At 45.1% G+C, this 23,458-nt stretch overlaps 1 protein-coding gene across 6 annotated transcripts in view; it reads left to right on the forward strand.

Moving 5' to 3' along the window:
* The window catches only part of NRBP1 (nuclear receptor binding protein 1), a 1,221,009-nt gene that overhangs the window by 729,132 nt on the left and 468,419 nt on the right, over positions 1 to 23,458 (forward strand). For all 6 annotated transcript variants that reach the window (XM_069605466.1, XM_069605470.1, XM_069605464.1 and 3 more), the window contains 2 exons: positions 11,313 to 11,376; positions 11,479 to 11,534. In XM_069605466.1, coding sequence (XP_069461567.1) covers positions 11,313 to 11,376; positions 11,479 to 11,534 — 120 coding nt within the window. The remainder of the gene's footprint in view (positions 1 to 11,312; positions 11,377 to 11,478; positions 11,535 to 23,458) is intronic.

The following is a 23,458-nucleotide window of genomic DNA, read 5'->3' on the forward strand; positions in this document are numbered from 1 at the left end:
ACTTGTTTTACAGTACTTAGAAGTGAAGAAAAGATGCAGCTGATGACTTCTGTTCCTGTGCAGCTCTGCAGATCTCACTGTTCCTGGGCATCAGTCGTGGGGACAAGAGGGAGGACGTTTTGGGGAGGGAGGTCAGGGGGAAAGACTCCTGCAATGCACTGGGATGGTCAGAACTTGCAACCGGCAAACTTCACTTTCAGTGGCTGTTTAGTGTTTCAGCTCCTGCGTCTACTGAAAATAGCAACACAGCTGTTCCTGGCTGTCAAAATGGATTTTTCGTGCTTTTGGGGTCCCACACTCTGTTGGGGGGGGGGGGGGCGCTCAGGCTTGGTCAGTCCTGCTTCCTGGGAGTCCGGAGGATCTTCCACAAGCTCTAGGCCAGCTTAAAAGCCATGCACACAATCCTCTCCCTGGCTATACGGTTTCCAGCAGCAACTCTGTGGAAATTCAACCAGCTCTGAGATGGATGGCCAGGTGGCTTACTCTGGAGTTGATTGGTCCCACCAACTTTAAGGGAGAAGTCGTCCTTGCAGGGGCTTCTGTCATTGCAAACTTGTCATTTTGGCACTGCAGCAGGGCTTCGCTGGGCAAACCAACTGTCCAGGAGTTGCAGCAGGCGTCCTCCAAGCTCTTCGGTTCCTTCGTCCAGTGGTCGACTCTGCCTTCCAAGCCAACGGATTTGCCTTTCATTCAGTTCTCTCCCATTCATTCAGCTCTCTCCCATTCATTCCAGCCTAGCTACCACTCACCCAGCAGGGTCGATGTCCTTGCCGGACAGTCAGCCGGCCAATCACCACAGAGTGCATTTGGGTCTCCTAGTAGACCAAGCACAGGGAGTTTCGGGCACTTCCCTCACTTCCTGCCTACCCCAGACACTCTGGAGCCAGAGGCGGCTTTCACTTGTGAATCCTGCCAAAGGCATAATGAACAAAGAACAAACCTGGCTTGGCGCGCAGAGTAAACCTCAAGAAGGACCTTTCCACAAAGAAATGGCGAAAAAAGAAGACCGGAAGTCATTTTGACAAAAATGGCACCTGTGGTTGCTTTACAGCTGCTGTGAACGCAACCGGAGGTGAATGCACACCATGTTAGTTTAAACGAAACCACTGCCACCAGCCATTCAATGAGAAAAGGGTAACATAAAAATTGTTACATGAGAAACTAGACGAAGGGGATACTAGGTAACCCCTCCAGCACTCTATTGTCAGATGGGGTGTGCTGGGTCTAGCAAGTTACAATGATAAGTAAAGTCAATTTCACTTTACTGCTCTGGGAAACAGTAGTTTATCCCAGAAAAGGTAGTTAAACCCTTGGGAAATCGGAAAGACTTCCCTGTGTCACTGCACTGAAGGTGCTGTGTGACACAATGTAAAAGATGATGCCTATGGAGTTTGTCAGACTCCACTACCAAAAGAAACGGAGGTAAAATTCACATTAAAATACATGAGAGAGTGGGGGAAAAAGGTCTCTCTCTCTCTCTCTCTCTCCAGGTTAAAAAAAATCAAGTCCTCAAAATCCAGCAAAGTTGCTGGCGGTTTCGAAGATGGAGGGAATTGGCACATTTCTGTGAATTCTCCCCAACAGTTACCAATTCAGTTATTGGGTTGCTTTAGGAAGGAAAGGATAGAATAAGATTAAGAACATACTTTCAACAGTTTGTAAAAGGGAGGCAGACTTTTATCCCAGCAATAATAGTGTCAACGGTTACAACCTATGAGGGAACAAGTACTGCCAAAGCCAATGGGTTAAGAAGGGTGCCTTTTAAGGAGCCAGGACATCCAAAGTCAATGGACAAAGTCAATAGTTCTGATGCACTTCTTAGATAAAGTCTTGACAAAGATAGTACGTTCGTAAGAAACGACTGTAACTCAAGGGAGCTACTTTTTTTTATTGTATTTAGTTAATTAACTTTTACAATGTTTTACTTACAAAAGAAATAGTTTACATAATCATTTTTTCGACATAAGTTGAAAGTTGAAAACACACTTCGCGGTTTCAAAAATTAAGGTACAAAATGCAAAGTACAAGGTACAAAAATTAAAAAATACAAATTTGCAGAGTTAAAAGATAAAAGTTCAGGAAGAATTGCAAATTAAATGATTAAAACGCAATTTAACGCACAATTGTTTGTTCGTGTCAATTAATTTCACCTCATCTTAGATATCCACTTAAACTCTTACACGAGTACTATAAATTCAGAACATTCAAAACATTGGCAGTTGCAATTCTGATTCTCACTAAACGAGTTGAAACTATTATTTTCCAACGCAAGCCTTGACAATAATCTTGATTTACATCGGCCAAAAAACCATACAGATCTGCAAAGTGTGTCATTCTTAGAGACCAGCTGAGGGCATTCGATGATGAGATGTTAAATGTTTCCCTCTCATTAGTCAACTGACGAAATCGACTAATATTATTCGATTCTTGAATTATGTGTCTTTCGGCTAAAACTGATCTCGTGGGCCATAAGTTGAACCTTAGGCGCATAATTGCTGATCTCACAGCCACAGGCGGACTTCTTACTAAATAAGGCGACATAGTTCGACATTTTTTGTGTCTCATACAGTCCACATCAAAATGTTTATAAGTCATGGATCGCTCTCTTGTTTGAATCCAGTCTTTAGTAAAGATCTGCCATTTTACTTTAACCGGGTTCTTAACAAGCAATTCAATTGTGGCATTTGCAGTAGCTAATATATGACCTACTTTGCAACCATTTTTTGGGAAAAACCTTGTTCATACTGCAACAAATAAGATGGAAATATTCTCAGGAGAGTTCTAGCATCATTATACAGAAGACATTTTCTGAGTAAAGTGCACATACGCCAGTGATATTGTGCTACTAAAGAGATGCGGCCCAACTCATAACGGATCCACACTACTGGGAACGCTTGGGGTAAGTGTAGTATCTGCCTCCAAAATGAGGCTTCTAATTTGTCAAAGAAATGACCCTCAAGTGGTTCCATAGCTTCCATACCATAAAGCAACACAGGGGTGCATTTTTGGGTGTAATATGTCAAGGCCGGCATGATGGAAAATTTGCCATAGCTCCTCATTATGATTTTCGTTTGAGATATTGAGGTTTGTAATTTCTGTTGCAATACTTGTAAATGACCCTGATTACGTTAACTCATATCAAGGGTAATGCCCAGATAAACATATTGACTCACAACATTGATTGCAGTGTTCTGTATGAACCAAACCTTTGTGTTGCGAGCTGTTTTTTTGGGGTGTACATGACAATTTTTGTTTCCTCAAGATTTATACTCCGCAAGTTGGTCTGTATATACTGAGTCAAAAGAGTTGCTAGTGTTTGTAACCCCATCGGACTCTTATAACAGAGAACTAAATCATCCGCATACAACAATGCAGCTATAGACATACCATTTCATTTTGGGGCGTCTGTCACTTGACCTGCAAATACCTCTTGAATGTCATGAATGAAGAAGCTAAATAGCGCGGACGCCATTATCCATCCCTGTTTCAGGCCCTTAGCAGTTTCAATTGCTGAGGAAAGGAGCCCTTCTGCATTCAGTCTTATTCGTATAGACGTTTGTGAATGTAGTGCATGAATGATGTCTTTCGATGTTTCAGGGCAGTTTGCTTTTGATAATTTAACCATAAGTAACGATCATGAGACCGAATCAAAGGCCGCATTAAAATCAACAAAGGCCAGATAAATGGGCTGTCTAGTACTTCGTACTTGATTCTTAATAGCATTTATACATGTCAAATTTATACTAGTGCCCATCCCTGGAACAAAGCCTGTTTGGTTAGGGTCCCGTTTCTTCTCAATTTTAGACCAGGAATTAAATTCTTGGAGCACGATTCTTGCAAAGATCTTGCCAGGTGCATCGAGCAAAGCAATGGGCCTATAATTAGATGGCTTAGATCTGTCACTCTTCTTAAAGACAGGCACCACAATTGAGGTGCGCCAAGAGTCTGGTAAGCTTTTGGTATGTACAACTGCTCTGAAGATTTTTTCAAGGATGACAGCCCAAGCAGTTGGATTTGCCTTGAACATTGCATTGCTCAGACCATCCGGTCCTGCAGCTCTGGAACTACTTGATCGTACTATTAGTTCTCGTATAGATGTTATTGAGAACTCGAAGTTCCATGTGGTTGCTCTGGGGAATTCATAATTTAGATTCGAGTTGGTAATATCCCGGTATAATTCTGAAAAGTGATATATCCACTGCCATTCTAGGACACCATTGATCTGGGCATGATTCTGTTCATCGTATTGCGCATTATTTAGTAAGTCCCATATTTCAGCAGTGCTTTTATTGATACTGCGCAACATACATTCACTGTCCACCTGGAACATGAAAGCCGCCCTTCCATGAGTCCAATTTCTAAATTTTGGTCTTTGCACTTCTAATAGCTTGAGCTTGAAGCTCACGTGGTAGTAGTTGAATTGCACGATTCTCTCTTCTCCAGGCCGCTTTTCGATCTTTTACCTCCTGGTCGAACTGATGTTTGTGATGGAAGGCCTGTTGACCATTTTTGCTAAACACGGTTCCGTATTTGTTCATGGTACCTATGTAAGAGATATTGTTTTTCCCACACGCATCTAGGTCATTTTCTAGCATGTATAAAGTTTTGTCGGTCCATCTGGATTTAGCATTGTTCACCATCACTGTGTCATTCTTCTGTAGGAATTAGACGCTTGCTGTAAGGACCATGACCATGTTAATGAAAGCAGATGACGGTCACTATTAGATTGTTCTACAGTTTGGAAGTGGGTGGCTAGACTGAATAGGTTTTCATCTACATAGATGTAGTCAATGATGTTGCTCCATTTGCCACGATGCCAGGTGTTCTTTGGGGGCACATGTCCTGGTAGAGATCCATTGGCCAGTTTGAAATTCCTATCTGCCATGAATCGAATCCACCTTTCAACTTGCGCTGGTTTACTTTGTTTTTGGCTAGATATGCAGTTTACGTTAATATCCCCTAGAACAATAGTGGCCGAGATATCTGAAGTGGCCAGAATTAGATCTAGAAGTGATGTCAAAGCACAATAGAATGCATCGTCTGTAATGCCCACCAGATTTCTGTATATATTTATTAGAGCAAAGGACAAATTCTGTAGATTAATCCTTACTAGCTGAAGGAAGTCATTAGGAACAGCCCAAGATTTGACAGTTGGGTCACTAGTCAGTTTAACTGCCACTAGCAATCCTGATGTGGGTCTGCCCGTAGATGCCTTGGCTGCTGGTGACACTATGACCTTTTGATTGTTCCAAAGAGGAGTGTTTCTCAGCCATGTTTCTTGTAAGGCTATGATGTCATAATCCTCCAAGCAATTTCCTTTCTCTTGCTGTAGGTGGTTGTGTCCACGGGTGTTCCAGGAGGCGAGGCAGATTTTCTGGACACAAATGGCTGATTGTTATGCTCTGTGGTGCATACTGGACTCTGATGCAGCTGTTTGATAGATTTGAGGCACATGTTTAGGAGCCTGGACGGATTGTTGATCCACTGGCCCTCTTCCATGCGGATCTTGGGCGATTATGAATCCCAACTTGAAAATCTCCATCTTCGCTTTCCACCGAGCATTCAGCACTACTCTCGGTGTTAACCATAATCGTACAATTGAAAGATCCTCATTGTTCAAGAATTCAATCTGGTCGATGTCTGTAGTTGATACATCTTCCAGCTCAGGAATGTCTCCAAATATGTTCAGAACACTCGTTCTGCACAAGTCAAATGTGGAATACGGGGCAGCACGGCATTTCATAATCAATGAATATCTCCTCTCAGTTGTTTTATTTGCTGGTTCCTTTTTGTTAGCTTTATTTGAGTAGTTTGAGTTCTTATCTCGAGGCTGTTGGCTCTTGATATCCATGGTCTGTGCATTGCTCTCCTTAGGGCAGAAGGACTGTGGCCATTCTTCAAGACTATGTTGTATTTGTCCTAAAGCACTGTTAGTCAGCAATGTCATTGGGTTGTTCTGATGAGGTCCTTTGAATCTTTTAAGGTGTTCCATCTTTCCAAAGTATTCATCTAAGCAAGATTGAATCGACATTTCATTGCGCATCTGTTCTTGCAGCAAATGTCTTCAGACTTGTGTTGGGCTCTTGTGAGTCGTATCTTCAGTTGGTATTGAGGCAAATCCAACCCTCTTCTCGTGTACTATGAAGCAGTCGGGTTGGGTTCTTGTTTTGTAAGGATCGTTTTGGTTTCTGAATAATTCTGGGTTTCTCATGTCGAACGCTGGGTACTGGTTCTCATGGTTGTGCATTATGGATGACGTTACACCTGAGCTAGCCTTATCAGGTTGCTGTGTTCTTGAATTTCTACTACTTTGTTGTGCGTTTGTATATGCACCCACAGCTTCCCGATTGGATACTCTTTGTTGACTGGGTTGTGCTTCATTGGTCTTAAGAAATGGTTCTCCATACATTGTTTTCATTTGGTTCATTTGATTCATTAACAGCTCAGTGCTCATGTCACTATAACTGAAGGTATTTTCCATATTAGTGTTAACCAATAATAGCTGTTTTTTGCTCACTTGTGCTTCAGACAAAGTAACTCTATGCGAGTCCTGTGGTGGCTGATTGCAGACACTGTTTTCTTTGATTTTCAAGGTGTTTAGATATGCTTCAACTTATTTTCTAATGTCTTGCCTGCGTTAAGTCATTTTTTGGATCATTAATTTGTTTTTTCATTGTCAATGGATCTTGCACGGTTTTTTGTTCTTTTAGTGCTTTTGGGCGAACATCTTGAATTACTGTGGGATTACTGTGGGATGGGTCTCATTTTCCAAATTGGCAGATTGCTGGTGTTGGTTTAATACATTAAGCAGGTCATTTAAAGGTGGATGCGTTAATGTGTGATCTCTCAAAGTGGTGGTAGGAGCATTTTGACACACATTTGCACAGCAGTCTTTGTCAACATCCAATTTATTCTCTCCGTCTATTTTCTTCTTTCGGGATACTGGCGCTTGTTGTTGTTTCTTTCTCCCTAATCTTGATTTTCGTATGTTTATTGTGAGCTTTTGTTTGGACTGCTATGCTCTTTTGTTTTTAGCAAAGATTTCAAAATGTCCCTCATCATTCTGTGTTTGATTTAGCTCTGGTATGTTTTCCTGTGAATTTTGTTCTATGCTAATCCAAGAGTTGTTTTTTCTTGACTCAATTTCTACTTGAGGGTCTACTGTAGGGCCTGGAACCAATTCTGTAGGTAACAAGGTTAATATAATTTTTTCTATGAACGGTACAGCTGTGAGATTCTCATTCACAGTACGCGTGCTGACTTCATTTATTTTTGCAAATGGGATATTATGTCCATGTTTTTCGTTTTCTAGTGCTGGTTTGTTTTTGGATGCTAATTCTTCCACAATCCATTTAGAAATATCTTGTACCAGCTCCGTTTTCCTTGTCAATTTTGACTCTAACGTTTCAAACAATTTAAAGATCTTGCTATGGTCATATTTACTGCTGACAAGGTTATTTCTACCATAGTAGGGAGCACTGGAGACGCTGCATGGGGCTCAGAACAAGGGGCTGTACTCCTATTTGGGGTAGGATGCAAGAAGGAGACAGCCGGAGACCCAGGAGAAACAGAGCCATTTATGCTTGGCGTCGAGGCAGAGCAAGTCTTAGATTCATTTGAGAGATCATAAACATCAGCATGCAATGAGATATCAGGTATTACATGACTGGTATCGGGGCTCTCATCAACAATTCCATGTGTCAGGGTTTCCGCTGGGGGCAAGAGGGGGGGGTACCTAAGTGTTTCCCAACAATGTTTTGTCTGAAACTACTGGAACTTTTTCAGTCTCAGTATCAGTCTCAATCTCTGCCTCGGCACTAAGAGTGTCGGAGGCCTGCAACCTTGAATCAAGGTTACACAGAGGTATAGCTGTCTGCACATTGGTGTGACTTGGGGGCACATTTAGAGTTGGGGGAGGTAAAAAGGTGTCTGGGAAAATATTTCGAATATCGCGTGAGGGAGTATGGGAAGAGCATCGAGTCACTGGTGTGAGCGTTATAACTTTGCGCGATACGTGCATGGAGCTGCCTCCCTTTACATTCCCCCCCGTCCCCTCCCTTTCTTTGAGGTACAAGTAGGTCGGCAGGCATGTCTGATTTTAAAGAATATAGGCGTTGCAACATGAGTACAGTTGTAGATACAAATACTGTTCGACACAAAGCAACGTTATGCCTAACTAAGCGGCTCACTCGCACTTGGTAATCTTCAAATAAATTCAAGCACAATCCTCCACTTATATGAAGCTCCTCCAGTTACACTGAGCTTTAACTGCTATACTTAATAAACTTAAACTGTTTAGGTAAGGAGCGGGCTGGACACAAGCACACAGCGCTGCAGCGAAGTGGCAAAGTGGTCCTTTCCAGTCCTTGCCTCGGTGCGCGCACGTTTCCGATTTATGGCAAACGCCCAAAAAGGGGGCGTGGTTAAAGGTTAAAGCCTCTTGTAAGGCAGCAAAATCAGAAAAACGCTGGGAGGAACAGGAAAGAGACATCTGTGGCAAAGTGGTCCTTTCCGGTCCTTCCCTCAGTGTGCGGGAGCTACTTTGCAGAGATCACAAGCTGTTGGGATCAACTCCAAAGTGTAACAAAAGCACTTCCCAAGAAAGGAAGCACAACTTCTGGCTAAATGGTGACTACCCCAAACCCCACAGTACCTGTGATTCGAAGAATGATGTTCGAGCTGGATTCCTCCTTGCTACAGCTTGGCAGACCCTTGTTCTTGGACCTTGGTCATGTTGATGAAAGGGAGAACGTCTGGCAGGCTCCTGGACTCCCCAGCAATGGATTTACTCCGTTTCAGCAGCACTTCAGTGTTTTGGCGCCTTTTCCTCTGCTCCAATGAAGAACGAAAAGCTGCGGTTGGAAGTGGCTTGCTCCCTCGGTCCTGGACTCTGATGAGGGGACTCTGGATCCGTATTGCCTGCTTCTGTAGGGTCTTCTGAAGATTTGAACGTATTTGGACTTGGCAAGACTATGTACTTGTCAATGGTCACAGGACCCCTGGGATTGGGCTTTTGCAGCTCTGGTGAGGCACAGCAAGACGGGGGTTGCGCCAAATGGAAGCCTGTCTTGAGGCTAGTTGGTCCCGCCAGCCTAAGGGAGGAAGCCGTCCTGTGCGGCACTTCCCAGTCGATTTGAAAACTGGGTCAGCACAGCTGCAGGGCTTCCCCCGGCACTTTGCGGTCCAGGATGGTGGTGCTGGCATGTCTTCATGTCTTCTACTTTGGATGTTCCTTTCCAGTGGTCGACTCTGCCTCTAGTCCCCAAAACCTTGCTTTTTATGCACGTTCCCATTCATTCACAGCCTAGGCTGTCAATCACACAGCAGGCAGCCAGCCTGCCAATCTGTCTCTAGGTGTACCTGCACGAAATCGGTCCAAAGGACCGGGGAGTTTTGGGACCCTCCCTCACTTCCCGCCCTTCCAGACATACTGGTGCCTTGAGCGGGCTTCAGGGCTGAAGCCTGCCAAAGGCAAAACACACAAAGGACTCAAACCTGTTTCAACAGAGTAAAAGCCAAGAAGGAACTAACCAACAGAAAATGGCAGAAAGAGACTGGGGCCATTTTGGGAAAAATGGTCACCCATGGGTGCTGTACTGCAGCTGAGGGTTCAGCCTGTGGTGAAAATGCACACTGATAGTAAAATTAAACCACTGCTACCAGCCATTTAAAGTATGTTAGTGTAACAAAAGATTTTCACACGAGAGGTGGGATGGGGAATTACTAAGGACCCCCCTCTCTCCCCCACCCCCAGCACTCCACATAAGGTGGTGTGTGCTCGTCCCACAAAGAGAAATGTAAGTAAGACGGGGATCATCTTACTATTCTTGGGAACTGTAGTTCACCCGAGAAAATGTAATTGAACATTGAGAGGTCCAAAGGACTTCCTAGTGGCATTGCACCTAAGGTGCTGTGTGTCACTGTGCAAAAAACAGATGCCTATGGAGTTTGTCAGACTCCATAAAACAGTAAAACACAAAAATCCTAGTCAGGAAAAATATGAAGGAGTGAGAAAAGGTCCCACTCACTCCGGAGTTAAAAATATCAAGCCCCGAAGTCCAGCAAAAGAGCTGGGGGTCTCTAAGGTTGAAGGGAATTAGCACAGAAATGAAAATTCACCCCAACAGGGGATATAAAAAAGTCTACATCCGACAGAATGATGCTGTCTGCATTATCAAAGGAGTAACAAAACAGGGACACATTTCGGTGCACAGAAGGGACTTGCATTGGCTTCTGGTTGCAGCTCGAATTCTGTTTAAAGCCAATGTTCTAGTTCATAAATTCCTATATGGTCTGATACACCCTTATCTAAGTGAGAAATTCATACAGCAAAATTCTACACTAGTCACCCGCTCTAGTGATACTAAGTATCTAACCTACCCTTGAAGCAAATGGCAATGGTTGATCCTTTCCAGTGCAGGCAGCCTTAGCCTGGGACAAGTTACCTGCTGTTCTGCGCAGGCAAAAGAACTCATGGACATTCTGCAAAAGCTTGAAGACATTGCTTTTCAGCTGAACTCTACGCTATGAGTGATGCCTTTTTGTGATGTCTGTTTTTGTATGTGCTGTGTGCGCCTAGATGCCTGCAGCTCTGGCACGAAACAAATACTGTTCCTTGCATTTGTGTCCCACTATTCACAAAGTTATACTTGCAGGTTGGTTTATGAACTGATTTCGTAACTGATTGTCACTGCACAACTGCTAGGGTCTATTACCGAAAGTAATCAGAAAGTAACGTATGGTTTTACTCCCCATGAATAGGTGTGTCCTATACTCAATCGGTTGGATAAGGTCTGACTTGCCTAGAAATACTGATAGTTTACTGAACAAGGTTTATGCTTTGGCCTGTGTATCTTTAAGCATTGTGTTGTGTTTTTACAATGTGTTTATGGTCCTATGACCAAGTCAATGACCGATGCCACAAACCATGGAGGAAAGCATGACTGCAAGAAAAAGGTATAAAAAGAAATACAAACATATCCCATAGTTGGAGCAAAAGAATAAGTGTGTGGAAAAGGTTCCCACTCAGAACTGACCAAAAAATCCAGTTGTCCAGTAAAAAGTGCCTGGGGACTTGCAGGTGGAGCAGATGGTGGATACAAATGAAAATCTGCCCAACACTCACTTGGAGGAAGGTCTTTGGTGCCGATCAGTGGCACAGTGTTTCTAGAGTTAGATCTACTTCAGTTTTATCTTCTGATTGCATGGTTTCTTTAGACATGATTATCATTGATAGATTTTGTTTTGATATTTCTTGGGCAGAGATTGTGAACGTGATGAGTATTTAAGAAATGTTCATTTTTTTTCCCCAGGTAACATTATTGTTGAAATTGGAGGATAAATTAAATCGACATCTAAGCTGTGATTTATTGCCTAGTGAGTCTTTTTTACGGTTACCATTCCCTTTATTTAAAATTAGTCACCTGTATGTTGGCCACCGATTTGATTTCACCCTTCTTGGTTCTTTCTCTTTTCCAGATGAGAACATTCAGGAGTTGGCTGCAGAGCTGGTCCAGTTGGGATTTATTGGAGAGGTAGGATATAAAGAAGTTCTTTAATGATCTGAAACGCCTTTTTGGCTTGTTAACATATGCTTGTCCAGACTGTCCCTTACGTATGTGGTGGTTCCCATGAAATTCAATCACTTTGCAAGATTCAATCAGGTACATAGCCCCTCATCTAGTATCAGTCCTGGATTTGAAAGAAATGGCCCAAGTAAATGTTTTCCTGGAACAAGATGATGCATGTAAGATCATTGAGTGATTAAGTCCTTGTTAGGGTGATTATCAGAAATGTGCTAATTCACTTTTACCTTTGAGACCCCAGCTCTTTCGCTGGACTTTACGACTTTTAATTTTTACCCTGGAGAGAGTGAGACTTTTTTCCCACTCTCGTGTTTTTCTATGATTTAAACAGTTTCTTTTGGTTTTCACGTCTGACAAACTCCACAGGCATCATCTTTTTACATTGTGACAGAGCACCTTCAGTACAGTGGCACAGGGAAGACTTTTAGATTACCCAAAGGTTTAAATACCTTCTTTTTGATAAACTATTGTTTCCAATAACAGTAAAGTGAAATTGACTTTACCTTTTGTAACTTTGTAGACCAGCACACACTATCGTACATAGTGCTGGAGGAGTTACTTAATATCCCCTTTTGTTTACTTTCTCATGTAACATTTTTGTTACCTTTCTACAATTAATGGCTGGCGGCAGTGGTTTACTTTTTCCTACCTTTGTTTGATTTTACCGCAAGCGGAGTCCTCGGCTGCATTATTGCACCTATGGGTGCCCATTTTGTTAAAATGGCCCTGGTCTTTTTTTGCCATTTCTTGTTGGAAAGGTCCTTCTTGAGATATACTCTGTGCGCCAAACCAGGGTTGGTCCCTTTGTTAGTTTTGTCTTTGGGGGAGTTCTCTGCTGAAACCCGCCTCTGGCTCCAGTGTGTCTGGCAGGAAGCGAGGGAGGTTCCCAAAACTCTCTGTGCTTAGTCTCCTTGGTTACAGGAATGCACCCGAGGTGATTGGCTGGCTGACTGTCCTTGGAGGAAAGCCACCCTGCTGTGTTCGTGACAGCCAGGCTGCAAATGTATGGGAGAAACCTGCATAAAAGGCGGGGTCTTTTGTTTGGAAGGCAGTCAACCACTGGACGAAGGAATCCGAAGAAGAACTTGGAAGGGACGCTTGCTGCAACTCCTGGACCGTTGGATTACCCGGTGAAATCCTGCTGCAGTGCTGAAGCTCTGAATTCGCCTCTACTAGAGAAGCCCTGCAAATGACTACTCCTCCCTTTGGGTTGGTGGGACCAATCGACCCCAAGACGAAATCATCTGGAAGTCCTCTCGGAGCTGGCTGTACTTCCATTGCTGCTGCATAAACAGATTGCCAGAGAGAGGAACACTAGAATAGAGTGCATCGTTTTTAAGCCGGACCTGAGCTGTAGGAAGTTCCTCCGGACTCACTAGAAGCAGGGCTGACCAAGCCTGAGCCACCTCTACAGAGTGCTGGACCCCAGAAGCAAGGAAAGGCCAAACAGTGTCCAAGAACCGCAGTGGTGCTATTCGCAACAAGCTGAAACGGCGAAGTGCTGGTGATCTGGACTTTGTCCATTGCTGCTGCCGACATTCGAATCGTAGTGCAGGAGTCCCCAAACGTCCTCCCTCTTGTCCCCACGACTGAGACCCAGGAACAGGATCTGCCATACTACAAAAGCAACAGAAGCCAGCTGGAACCAATTTCATCAGACCTAAGGTACTGTGAACTAAGGGGTACTTACCTCTTGATGTGTAGTTTGCTCTCAGTTGAGACTTGCATTTACTGCCGTTAGTTGCTTGCAGCTCTGCCTTTCACAAGCCTCCCAGCTTGTGGCCCAACAGTGATTTCTTTTTCAACAAACTCTCTAGCATTGTGCAAGACTTTTTACATACCTTCAAGAAGAACTTCAGATCCTCTAGACTTTGCTCAAGTGACATTGGCTGTTCAGACTCCGCAAAGGACTCTTCTAACCTATGACTTTGTGTTTTTATCTGTCTCTCCAAAAAGTCATGCATTCTTTACTTGTATTGCTGGTAAAGGGTTAATCTACATTGCATTGGGAGGAGAGGGGGGCAAAAGTGCATACCTGTTTGAGAAACTTGTTAACCATTGTTTTCTCCCCAAACCTTTTCCTTTTTCATACCAAACTCAGTATTGCCTTACATGTACCAGTGACATCAGTGTCCTAGTTATTGAAGTCACCTCAGGGTGAAGAAAGTGTCTGTGTGCCATCCCAAAAGGGTATCTACTGATTTGTTGAAACTGTGTGTATTTTAGAAGTATATTTAAGTGTTACAAATCTGCTTCCTTTATAAAGAAGGCTTATTCAACAAATGTTTGATCAAGAAACCTTGAAACTCTGTTGCAACCCTAGAGCTCACATTGACCCCTCTTGAGATGAGCCAGGCTGCTGAGTCACTCTACCAACTTATGTAGTACAGACTTATAACAAAGGTTGGCTTAACTATTGCCAAGAGGACAGGGCTGGTGCAGTCTCCTACAGGGTACTGCATACAATATTGCTTAACAGTCCTCTTCTTCCTAGCAGACGGCTGCACATGATTTGACCTGGTTTCTTTCCCTCCCACAGGTTTGTCCTGTTAATTAAAGGAATTCAAATGCACCATAGACAATTGTCAGAGTAAATGAGCATACTGAAATTCCATCAACTGGCAACAATAATTTAGTTCACTTCAGATTCTGATTTAAATGTTCTATTTGTAACCTAAATTGCCCCCACCTCTTTTCCCCCTCCCAATTTCCCCAAAGCCCTAAAATGTGATGGAAAAAACAGGTAGGTGTGTGTGTGTGTGTGTGTGTGTGTGTGTGTGTGTGTGTGTGTATATATATATATATATCTGTGTCTATATCTGAGGCTTGTGGAATCTGCTTAGATCACAGAATGTGCATCGGCCACCATCTAGCAGAAGCTGCAGAGTTTGTTTTTGAAATTTGAAAAGGGACGTAGACAGGGCGTGTCAGTAATACTATCCCCAGTGTGATGTCCACTGTACCCATGGTCCTTCACGCGTCTTGGTCCCTCGGATTGTTTTTTTTTTCTGCCATCGTAGACGGACACTATATCGCGGGGTTCTGATTTCGTCGTACACCATTGATTAATCAAATTAGTTAGTTGCTCTTCCTAGCCTTTATATTTTGTTCAGCCTATTGATGACCTCTCCGACAGCAGTGAAGAAAACGACTCCCATCGACTGATCCGTTCGACCTTGGAAGGCCGCTTTGGCCCGCACAGTATGGAGAGAGGGGGGGGGGGGGCATTTGAGTATGTCTTTACCCCTTTTCATAAATTAGCTTCGCCTAGCTGCCGTTTTCTTTAATTATGGATGGAAGCCCTTTCAAGTTCTGCCCTAGTCGTAAGAAAGTTTGTGGGTCGACAAGCACCTTGTGTGCAATCCTTGCCTCCCACAAGACCACGTCGAGAAGAACTGTAGAGCCTGCAGGCTCTTTAAACCTAAGACGTTAAAAGGACCATAAAACCAAGCGCTGGTCCCTCCACGCCATGCTGGCTGAGTCCATGGTCGTGTAGGGACCCTGCAGCAACACCGCATTTACGGACGGCGAAGGCGACAAAGACGACAAAGAGACGTTACTTTCCCAAGTGCATGCCCCCGATCCCAACAGACAGGCCGGCGGCTCTGTTACAGCGACGACCCCCGGCAGCATCAGTGCTCACACAGCCCATACCACTAAACGTACACCCAAGGGCCGGGACTCGACGCATAGGTCGACCAAGAGCCCCCACACGACGTCTAGGGAGAGGGCCACAAGCTCCCAGTCCTCTGGGCACTCAAGAGCCTGATTGCCCCATGACAGGCCGTGACTGTCGAAAGGCAGCACAGACGTCGTGCCTAAAACCGTTCCTGAATGTTGCATGTCGGCTGACGAGACGTCTGGTCTCCCCATGGCCGAAGTTTGACATTCTTCCTCGATGGCAAAGACCTCGGAATAGTCGGGCCTAGCCCACCTGGTTGAAAAACATGTCCCTAAAAGCCCACCGGACCCTATGTCCATTTCAAGCTCTGCCCAATGGACATGTCCGGATATTGATGGGGTCATGAGAAGGATGACCTTCGTGGCACATTTCTTCGGGAAAAAAGATTTTTTCCAAAGCTTTCAAACCACCCCTCCCACAACAGCTGCCTCTAGTTCTCAGGCCACAACAAAATGACATGCTCATCAAGGCAGCTGAACACTTCCAAATACAAAACTCAGGAAACTCAACAAGATCTGTATGACCCGGAGACAGACACTGAAGACCTATATGTAACCAGGAGGGCGGAGATCAGTACAATGACGATGAGGAGCCAGATATGTATAACTTAGACTCTCCCGTCACCCAGGATCCTCCAGTGGCAGATTTGCCAATAAATAACCAGCCACAACAAAATGACATGCTCATCAAGGCACCTGAGCACTTCAAAATAAAAACTCAGGAAACTCAACAAGACCAGGACTTTGACGACATTTTAAGGGATAAGGAAGCAGTTACACAATTCATTCCCATCCTGCAGTCTATACAGCCTTCTCTGGAAACACCTAACCAGATGCAGGCAGTTAATCCCTGCATCGAGAAACTCTTCCGCCCTGCTCCCTCAGAACCTTTCTACATCAGAGGACAGCTCAAACCAGATTCTCTTGTAGTAACAATATGAAAGAGAGCAGGAACACCCTTGGCCTCTTCTGAGGCACCACTGGAGAAGGAGAGTAAGAAACTGTACACAATGGGGTGTGAAAAGTGACCTCTTCGGCTGCCTTTCAAGCGAGGATCGCTAATAACACCCCACTTCAAGTTATAACTGCCGTAAGTGGGATGAGGTGTCGGCTTTATTTTCTTCATCTCCTGAACCCCTTAAACTGTCCCGGTAGGATAGCTCAGCGGCAATGTGCTCGCCTTGTAAGCAAAACACGAAGCAACACATGTTCGTTTCCCGGGTCTATGCTTAGAAACCCCTAGTTATTTAAGCGCATTATAAATACACAACTAAAAACAATTCCTGTAACAGCGCCTCGATGCCCGCGGGCTCTTTGAGCGCTTTAAAATGCAAAGAAAAATAAATAAAATGAGACACAATTGGCCCTGGTGGCTTCAGAAGGCAGGGCAGTTTCAGGCTGCATTCTAAAGAGTAATCTAGACGCTGCTGACCATGCGGGCAGAATTATTGCAGAAGGAACAATTATTAAACGTCCTGCTTGGCTACGACTCTTTGGAAAGGCCATTGAAGATTTCTTGAAAGGCTAAAGAGGAATACTGGAAAAAGTTGTTGGGCCAGCTAACTAATAAACCCACTGGCCAAAGAGGAAATAGTCATTTTCGTCGCTTTCGCAGACAAAATGGAGGGGTTCAGGCTACAGTCAGAATCGGGGAGCATCCTGGGGTAGCAATCTAGGCCAAGCCTCACAAGGTTACCAGAGGTGGAAGTGCAGATCCCGCGGCCGGGGGTAGCCCTCCTCATCTAGAGGTGGTAACACACCTCTAAAACAGTGACTCCCGCTTCAGGTGCCCTCCCATGCCTCTCCAGTATGCGGGCATATATCAAACTTCACCCAAGCATGGCAGGCAATCACCTCAGACAAATGGGTGCTATCCACCGTAGCAGTCGGTTGTGTGGAGCTCATCGAGCGACCCCAGAACCATCCCCAGCGCCAGAAGACTCACTCGATGGAAGAGCAACACATCCTTCTCGAGGAAATCGCAACGCTGCTTCAAAAGGATGCCATAGAAATCGTCCCGGCTAACCAGGTAAACAAGGTTATTTAATCAACCTACTTCCTTGTACCAAAAATAATTGAACAATGCGCTCAGTATTACATTTACGCCCTGCAAACAAATTTTCAGCCACAAAAATTCTGCATGACAAGACTTCTACGAACAAGTATCAGGCAGTGCAATGGGATACACCTTTGCCTCCATCATGGCAAAAGTAGTATTTGAGGAAGCAATCCTCTGACATTGATGTTTTTCTTAAACGGGTTTCCAATCTCTGGACAAGGTACATAGATGACATTCTGATGGTTTTTGAAGGCACAGATGAACAACCTCCACACTTTGTCATGGCTCAACATCCAGAATGGCATCCTCAAATTCACCATGACAAGCTGTCATATTGAGGTCAGTTTTCTTTACCTAGTCCTATCAGCAAAAGACAGTGGAATTAAACAGCAGTGTGCCATAAACCGACCAACAAACTCATTGCTGTTATTTCAAATCTGCCATCCAAGAAGCCTGAGAACCTACCTTTCAGGCAATGTATGCGTCACTGAAGGAAATGCCTCGTCCTGTGGGATTACGACCAACAGGCTGCAGACCTGACACAGAAATTAAGAACTCGTGGATATCCCAAAGAGACCATACATGTCAGAAAGACAGCTAGACATATCCCCAGGGATATCGCACTAGAAAAACATGGGCGAAGAAACCACAATCAAGAGAACATCACAGCAGTAATCCGCTACTCCCCACTAACCAACCGGCTAAAACAGGAAGTTATGAAACTCTGACCAATACTAAATGTGTGTCCCTATACTATTGGGCATCCCAGGTTTGCCATCAAATCGAGGTTCAACCATCGCGACTCATTAGTGCACACCTATTATGAAATGGAAGAAAAGAACCCGAACACGCTATGAAATAACCCTGGCCCGTTTGGACATGCTCTGTGTGACCAATGCATAGCATGTCCCCAGACCCATAAAAGCACATACATTGCCATAGGTTGGCACTACCCATGGACTCTGAAGTATTTGACTAATTGTAATACCAGTTCTCCAGCATGGGGTCTGGCAAGGAATCACATGCTCATGAATATTACCCGTCGTCAGGCTGGGAATCCTCGGTAAAGAAAAAATCAGTATCAGTTTCGTTTCTGATCTGTCTTTCGTAGTAGTAACCAATCACTGATCTCTGCGTCATACTGACCACAGCCAATGACTGCCCTCTACCTAAGCCCTGCCTCTGGCAGCCATCTTCAGATTTGGTAGCACGTGAAGTGGCAGTATGACCAAGTGAAGAGCCGCAGAGGGGTAGGCGGGAGGGTTCGCATGTGAATCCATGCCAGACCCATACTGGAGAACAACAGTTACAGGTAAGTAACTTGTTCCTTCTCCAGCATGGGGTCTGGCATGGATTCAGACCCCACCACCGGATCGCTCGTCGGAAACTCTCGTCGAGTGTGATCCTCTCCTCGAAGCTGCCCGTCATCTGGATCCAGCGCGCGTCCTAGGTGAACTCCTGCAACGGGCGCATCCGGAGTCTGCACAGGCGGATGAGGTAAATGCAAGAAGACATCATTCCGTGGAGGGACTTGATGGCCCTACCCTGGCCGCGTCCGCGACCAGCATCCGCTGCACCTTGCCCAAGATGGCCCTCGTCACTGATACTGATTTTTTCTTTACCGAGGATTCCCAACCTGACGAATATTCATGAGCATGTGAATCCATGCCAGACCCATGCTGGAGAACAACAGTTACAGGTAAGTAACTTGTTCCTAATGTAATTTCTGGAGCTTGTGGATCTGCTTAGATCACATGCTCTGCATAGTCTGACATCTAGTGGAAGCATAATCACATGCCCATGCACCCTCAGATATGTTGGAATGACTACTCGCCCGATCAAAATCCACATTGGGGAGCACCGTTCATGCATCAGAACCAAAGAAATCACTGCCTCCATGGTAGGACATTTTCTCCAAAAAGGTCACTTAGATTTAACCTGGACTGTACTAGAAAAAAATCAATATCTCAAAGGGGAGGCCATCTAAAGTCCCATGTTGTTCAAAAAAGAGCAACTGAGGATCTATCTTTTGAAGACTGACATAATGGGCCTTAATGAACGCACAAGCTGGCAAGTGTTAGCCACTATATACATTATCAAACCACTAGCAAAAGAAAAGCAGTGTTTACCCAGGGATTTATGAAACCAGGGCAAACTTGCCTGATACTTGTAAGAAATCCAACATTAATATCCAAAGATACTTTCACTCCCAACTTTGTAGTTGCCTCGGAGTTCCAAGATTGAACTAATGAAGCAAGTTGGCTTGAGCACCCTTCGCAAGCCTATGCTGTTAGGTAATATCATCGGATTTGTGATAAATCTTCCTGACCTGTGTCAACCCCAGAACTTTTTGCTTGGATTTAGGGATTATTTCCCTTTGCACCTAGGTGAGTGATAATCTTTTTACCCTCTAACCTAGTCTTTTACTCTTTTTATGGGTGTCCTTTTTATGACTCTCCATATTGTATTGTTGGAGTAATAGTATCATAACTTTTGATCTTATCCGTGGTTGTCCCTTTGTCCTTTCCTGTTGATTTCTCTTTAATATATTTGAGTGAAGGATTTTCACCCCCTTTACATTTTATATAGGGAGCCAGCACACTACACCTTATGTGGAGTGCTGTGGGGGGATACAATGTATCCCCTTTCTTTCTTACTTGGTAAAAATGTTGTTGCATTTGCAAGTTTACTTGAATGGCTGGTGGCAGTGGTTTTACCTTAGTGACTTTTTAGTCTTATTACTCGCAGGCTGTTAACTCCGCCTCAGTAATGCACAGAAGGGTCACCATTCTGCTAGAATGGTGGGCTCCTTCTTTTCTTTGCCATTTCTCGTGTGCTTGTTGTTCCTGAGGTCATCCCCTGCCATTCTAGGCAGGAACGACCTCAGTGTAAGGTTTGTCTTTGGCAGGAATCCTTTGTATTCCACACTAAGATTTTCACAGAACTGGTAAATTTTCACAGAACTGGTAAATCTTTGGGTCAACCCCAGCACTTTTTGCTTTACTCGTGGGATATTTTTCTTTAATTCCTCAGTGAGTGGGAACCTTTTTCAACACTCACAATCTTTAACTCTTTTTATGGGTGTCACTTTTAAGACTCTCCATAGTGTCTTTTTAAAGTTATCCTCTTAAACAACTTATTGGCAATAAGTGCCTGTTGTTGCTGGGTTGCCCTAGGGCCTCCCCTTTTAACTTTCCTTTGCTAACCTTGGGTGAATTACAGTTCCCAAGGGTATAAAGGATCTTTGGATCCCTTTTACACACTTTGTGAAACCAGCACACCCCATCTTATGTGGAGTGCTGGGTAGATGCAATGTATACCCTTTCACCCTAAAACTGTAACAATTCTGTTACAGGTACAAGCTTACCTTCAATGGCTGGTGGCAGTGATACCTTCTATTAATTTGGTGCACCTTTACCGCGGGCTGTGTTCACAGCTGCAGTAAAGGCACCTAAGGGTGCTCATTTTACCAAAATGGCCCATGTCTTCGTTTTTTTGCCATTTTAGTGTTTCTTGTTGTTTCTTGTTCCTTCCCCTGATCTCCAGGGTGTCAAATTCCTTTGTGTGATTTGTATCTTAGGCTGGAGTCCCTTGGACTCCCCGCCCAAGCTCTAGTCTGTGAGGGCAGCAAGCGAGGGAGGAGTCCAAAATTCCACAGCCCTTTGTCTTACGCCTTGCTTGAATGGGGACAAATCCCAGTGGGGGGGGGGGGTGCTGGCTGTCCTGATTGGACAACCAGACCACTGCTTCTTGTAAAATGCAGGGAGAGAATGCAGAGGTTGTGCTGTAGTTCCTGATAAGTGCATGCAAACCTGGAAGCTGAAGAAATGTCGACCACTGGAACTGAAACCGAAGAGAATGATGAAGGAAAAGCAGCTGAAACGATTTCCAGCAACCAGATATTCTGCTGTGTAACCACAGCCTGCTGTAGCCCTTCCTTCCAATCCACCCGGGGATTCGAGAAGACCTGCATTTTGAGCCATTCCACGCGTTGCTGCGACCTTGCTTTGCTGCGATACCCCAATACCTTGGGACCTCGAGCCATTGTACGGTGCACTTCCAAATTCCCTATCTCGCTGGAACTTCGTGGGCATCCTGGTGGATCTCCAAAGACACAAATAGAGTCAGAAAAGTCCCCTCAACAGAGTGCTAGACCTTTGTAACAATGAGAATTCAGCCGCGATTTTCTGTATTCTTCTGTGCTCCTTGAAAAGGCGCCAAATCCGCAGAACCGCATTCCGCCGCGGTGGAAACCTTGCCTAGAGCCTTCTTCATCGACCCCTGCTGCAATGTCCCTTCTGATGTCTTGTTTTCAGTCACCACGACAAGGAATCCACTGACCAGGTATTTGGCTGCAGACCCTGAAGTCCTGCTGCAAAATCTACTTCAATGCTGAGGTACTGTGTTGGCTTGGGTATATACTTAACTTAAGTCTCTTGGGATTTCTGTGTAGCTGTGGGGTGTTTTCTGTGATTGGGAGGTCTCCCGTCCAGTGCACCCACTCCTACTGGGGTGTCTTCTACAAAGCCCCTGGACCATCAAGTAAAGTACTCACCTGTTTGCCCAGTTTTCCTAAGGAGCTCTGACTTTTGCTACTAAAGAACCTATTCTGGAGGGGGGCGTGGCTACAGGGTCATGTAGGAGGACCTGTTCTTAGAGGTGCTCCAGTCGATCCTGATTTGATCCGAAGTTACAGTGCACTAAAGGCATCTGCGACAAACAAAAATGAAGGTGCAAGCCCATAAAGTAACGGAACTGGGCAGGAGCGGGTTTTTGAACTGAAGTATACTGCGCCTCAATAGTTGCATGGTACAAGAAGTCCGGGACGTTTTGCAGGCGGCGAATCCAACATGGCGTTCCATTGAGAACAAAAGAATGGAGCAGTCTGATCAGCGTTTACGAATGTCGAATTCGAATGTGCTAGAAGGTACGCACAACGAACTGGCTTCATTGAGATACAGGACGCAGTATCTCCCGGTGATGCACAGTGGGTCCACAACAGAGACCAGAGGTTTGGAACGGGATATACTTTAATCCGCACAGCAGCAGAAAAGTACATGCACGTAAGGGTACAATCACTAGACCAGACTGCCGTAAGTTCTACATATATGCGGAACTGACATTACGGTAACTAATTAGCTCCTTCAAGGGCGGTGGAGGAGCGCACAAGGACCGGAGTGGATGGGGCATGGCTGGCGACATAAGTGTATCATACACCTACGTGACACACTGTATCCAGATGCTCGGCACGGATGGGAAGCAAGCATGGAGGCGGGCCCCCGACTGGATCAGGAATTCATTGCAGCTTATCAAATGAGGTGGAGTTGTCATAATACTGTCCGGACACTGCAGTAGGAGGCAAACGCAAGAATACAGAGGTTTTTAGGTACATATGAAGCGCCGGGAAATCCCAAAGTGCACGCAACGGTGGGAGGCGTGAAGTGGATGACGGAGATAAGCTGGTGCAGCCGCAGAAAGCAAACCAGGATAACAGCCGGGCGCTGCCCGCTGGATTGTAACGAATGTTTCACTGGTAAACTCAGCAGAGCAGCAAGGAAGTCGGGCAATCTGAGGAGAGCCTTCATTCTGTGTGCTTGGTGATAGGGCAGATGTGAGTCCCTGCTCAGTAGCTGCAGCCCATCCTTCGGTGCTGTAACGAGAAGGTAAACGGGGCCGCAAATAAGTGAAGGGCATAATTACACGTCCTGACCAAGCGGATCTAAACACGGCCAGCACACCCCGGCAGCAGCTACACACGTTCCACTGGGGCCCCCACACAGACAATCACAGCAGGTGCCACTAAAGTGTGCTAGATAGCAGGACATAAGACCTGCAGTGCCCCAAACTGACACCACCATAAAGCCTTGGATCCCAGGACGCCACACCACAAAACTACTTCAGAAGGCTGAGGGAACAGGCGGGAGCACACCACCCGATCTAGCCAGGAAGCATGGTGCCCCGCGACAAGACGTACATGGGGCCCCTCACCACAGGGGGGCATCTACACATACCAGCTGATCGGGCCCGGAGGGGCTAACCACCCCATAGAGCACAACCAACGAGCCGACTAGCGCAGGCACAACAACGCTAACAAGACAATCACAGCCACATCTTGAGCGGAGTGGGTACAGTG

The sequence above is a fragment of the Ambystoma mexicanum genome, chromosome 4p, assembly GCF_040938575.1.
Source record: "Ambystoma mexicanum isolate Mex_15411 chromosome 4p, UKY_AmexF1_1, whole genome shotgun sequence".
In the NCBI taxonomy this organism is placed as follows: Eukaryota; Metazoa; Chordata; class Amphibia; order Caudata; family Ambystomatidae; genus Ambystoma; species Ambystoma mexicanum.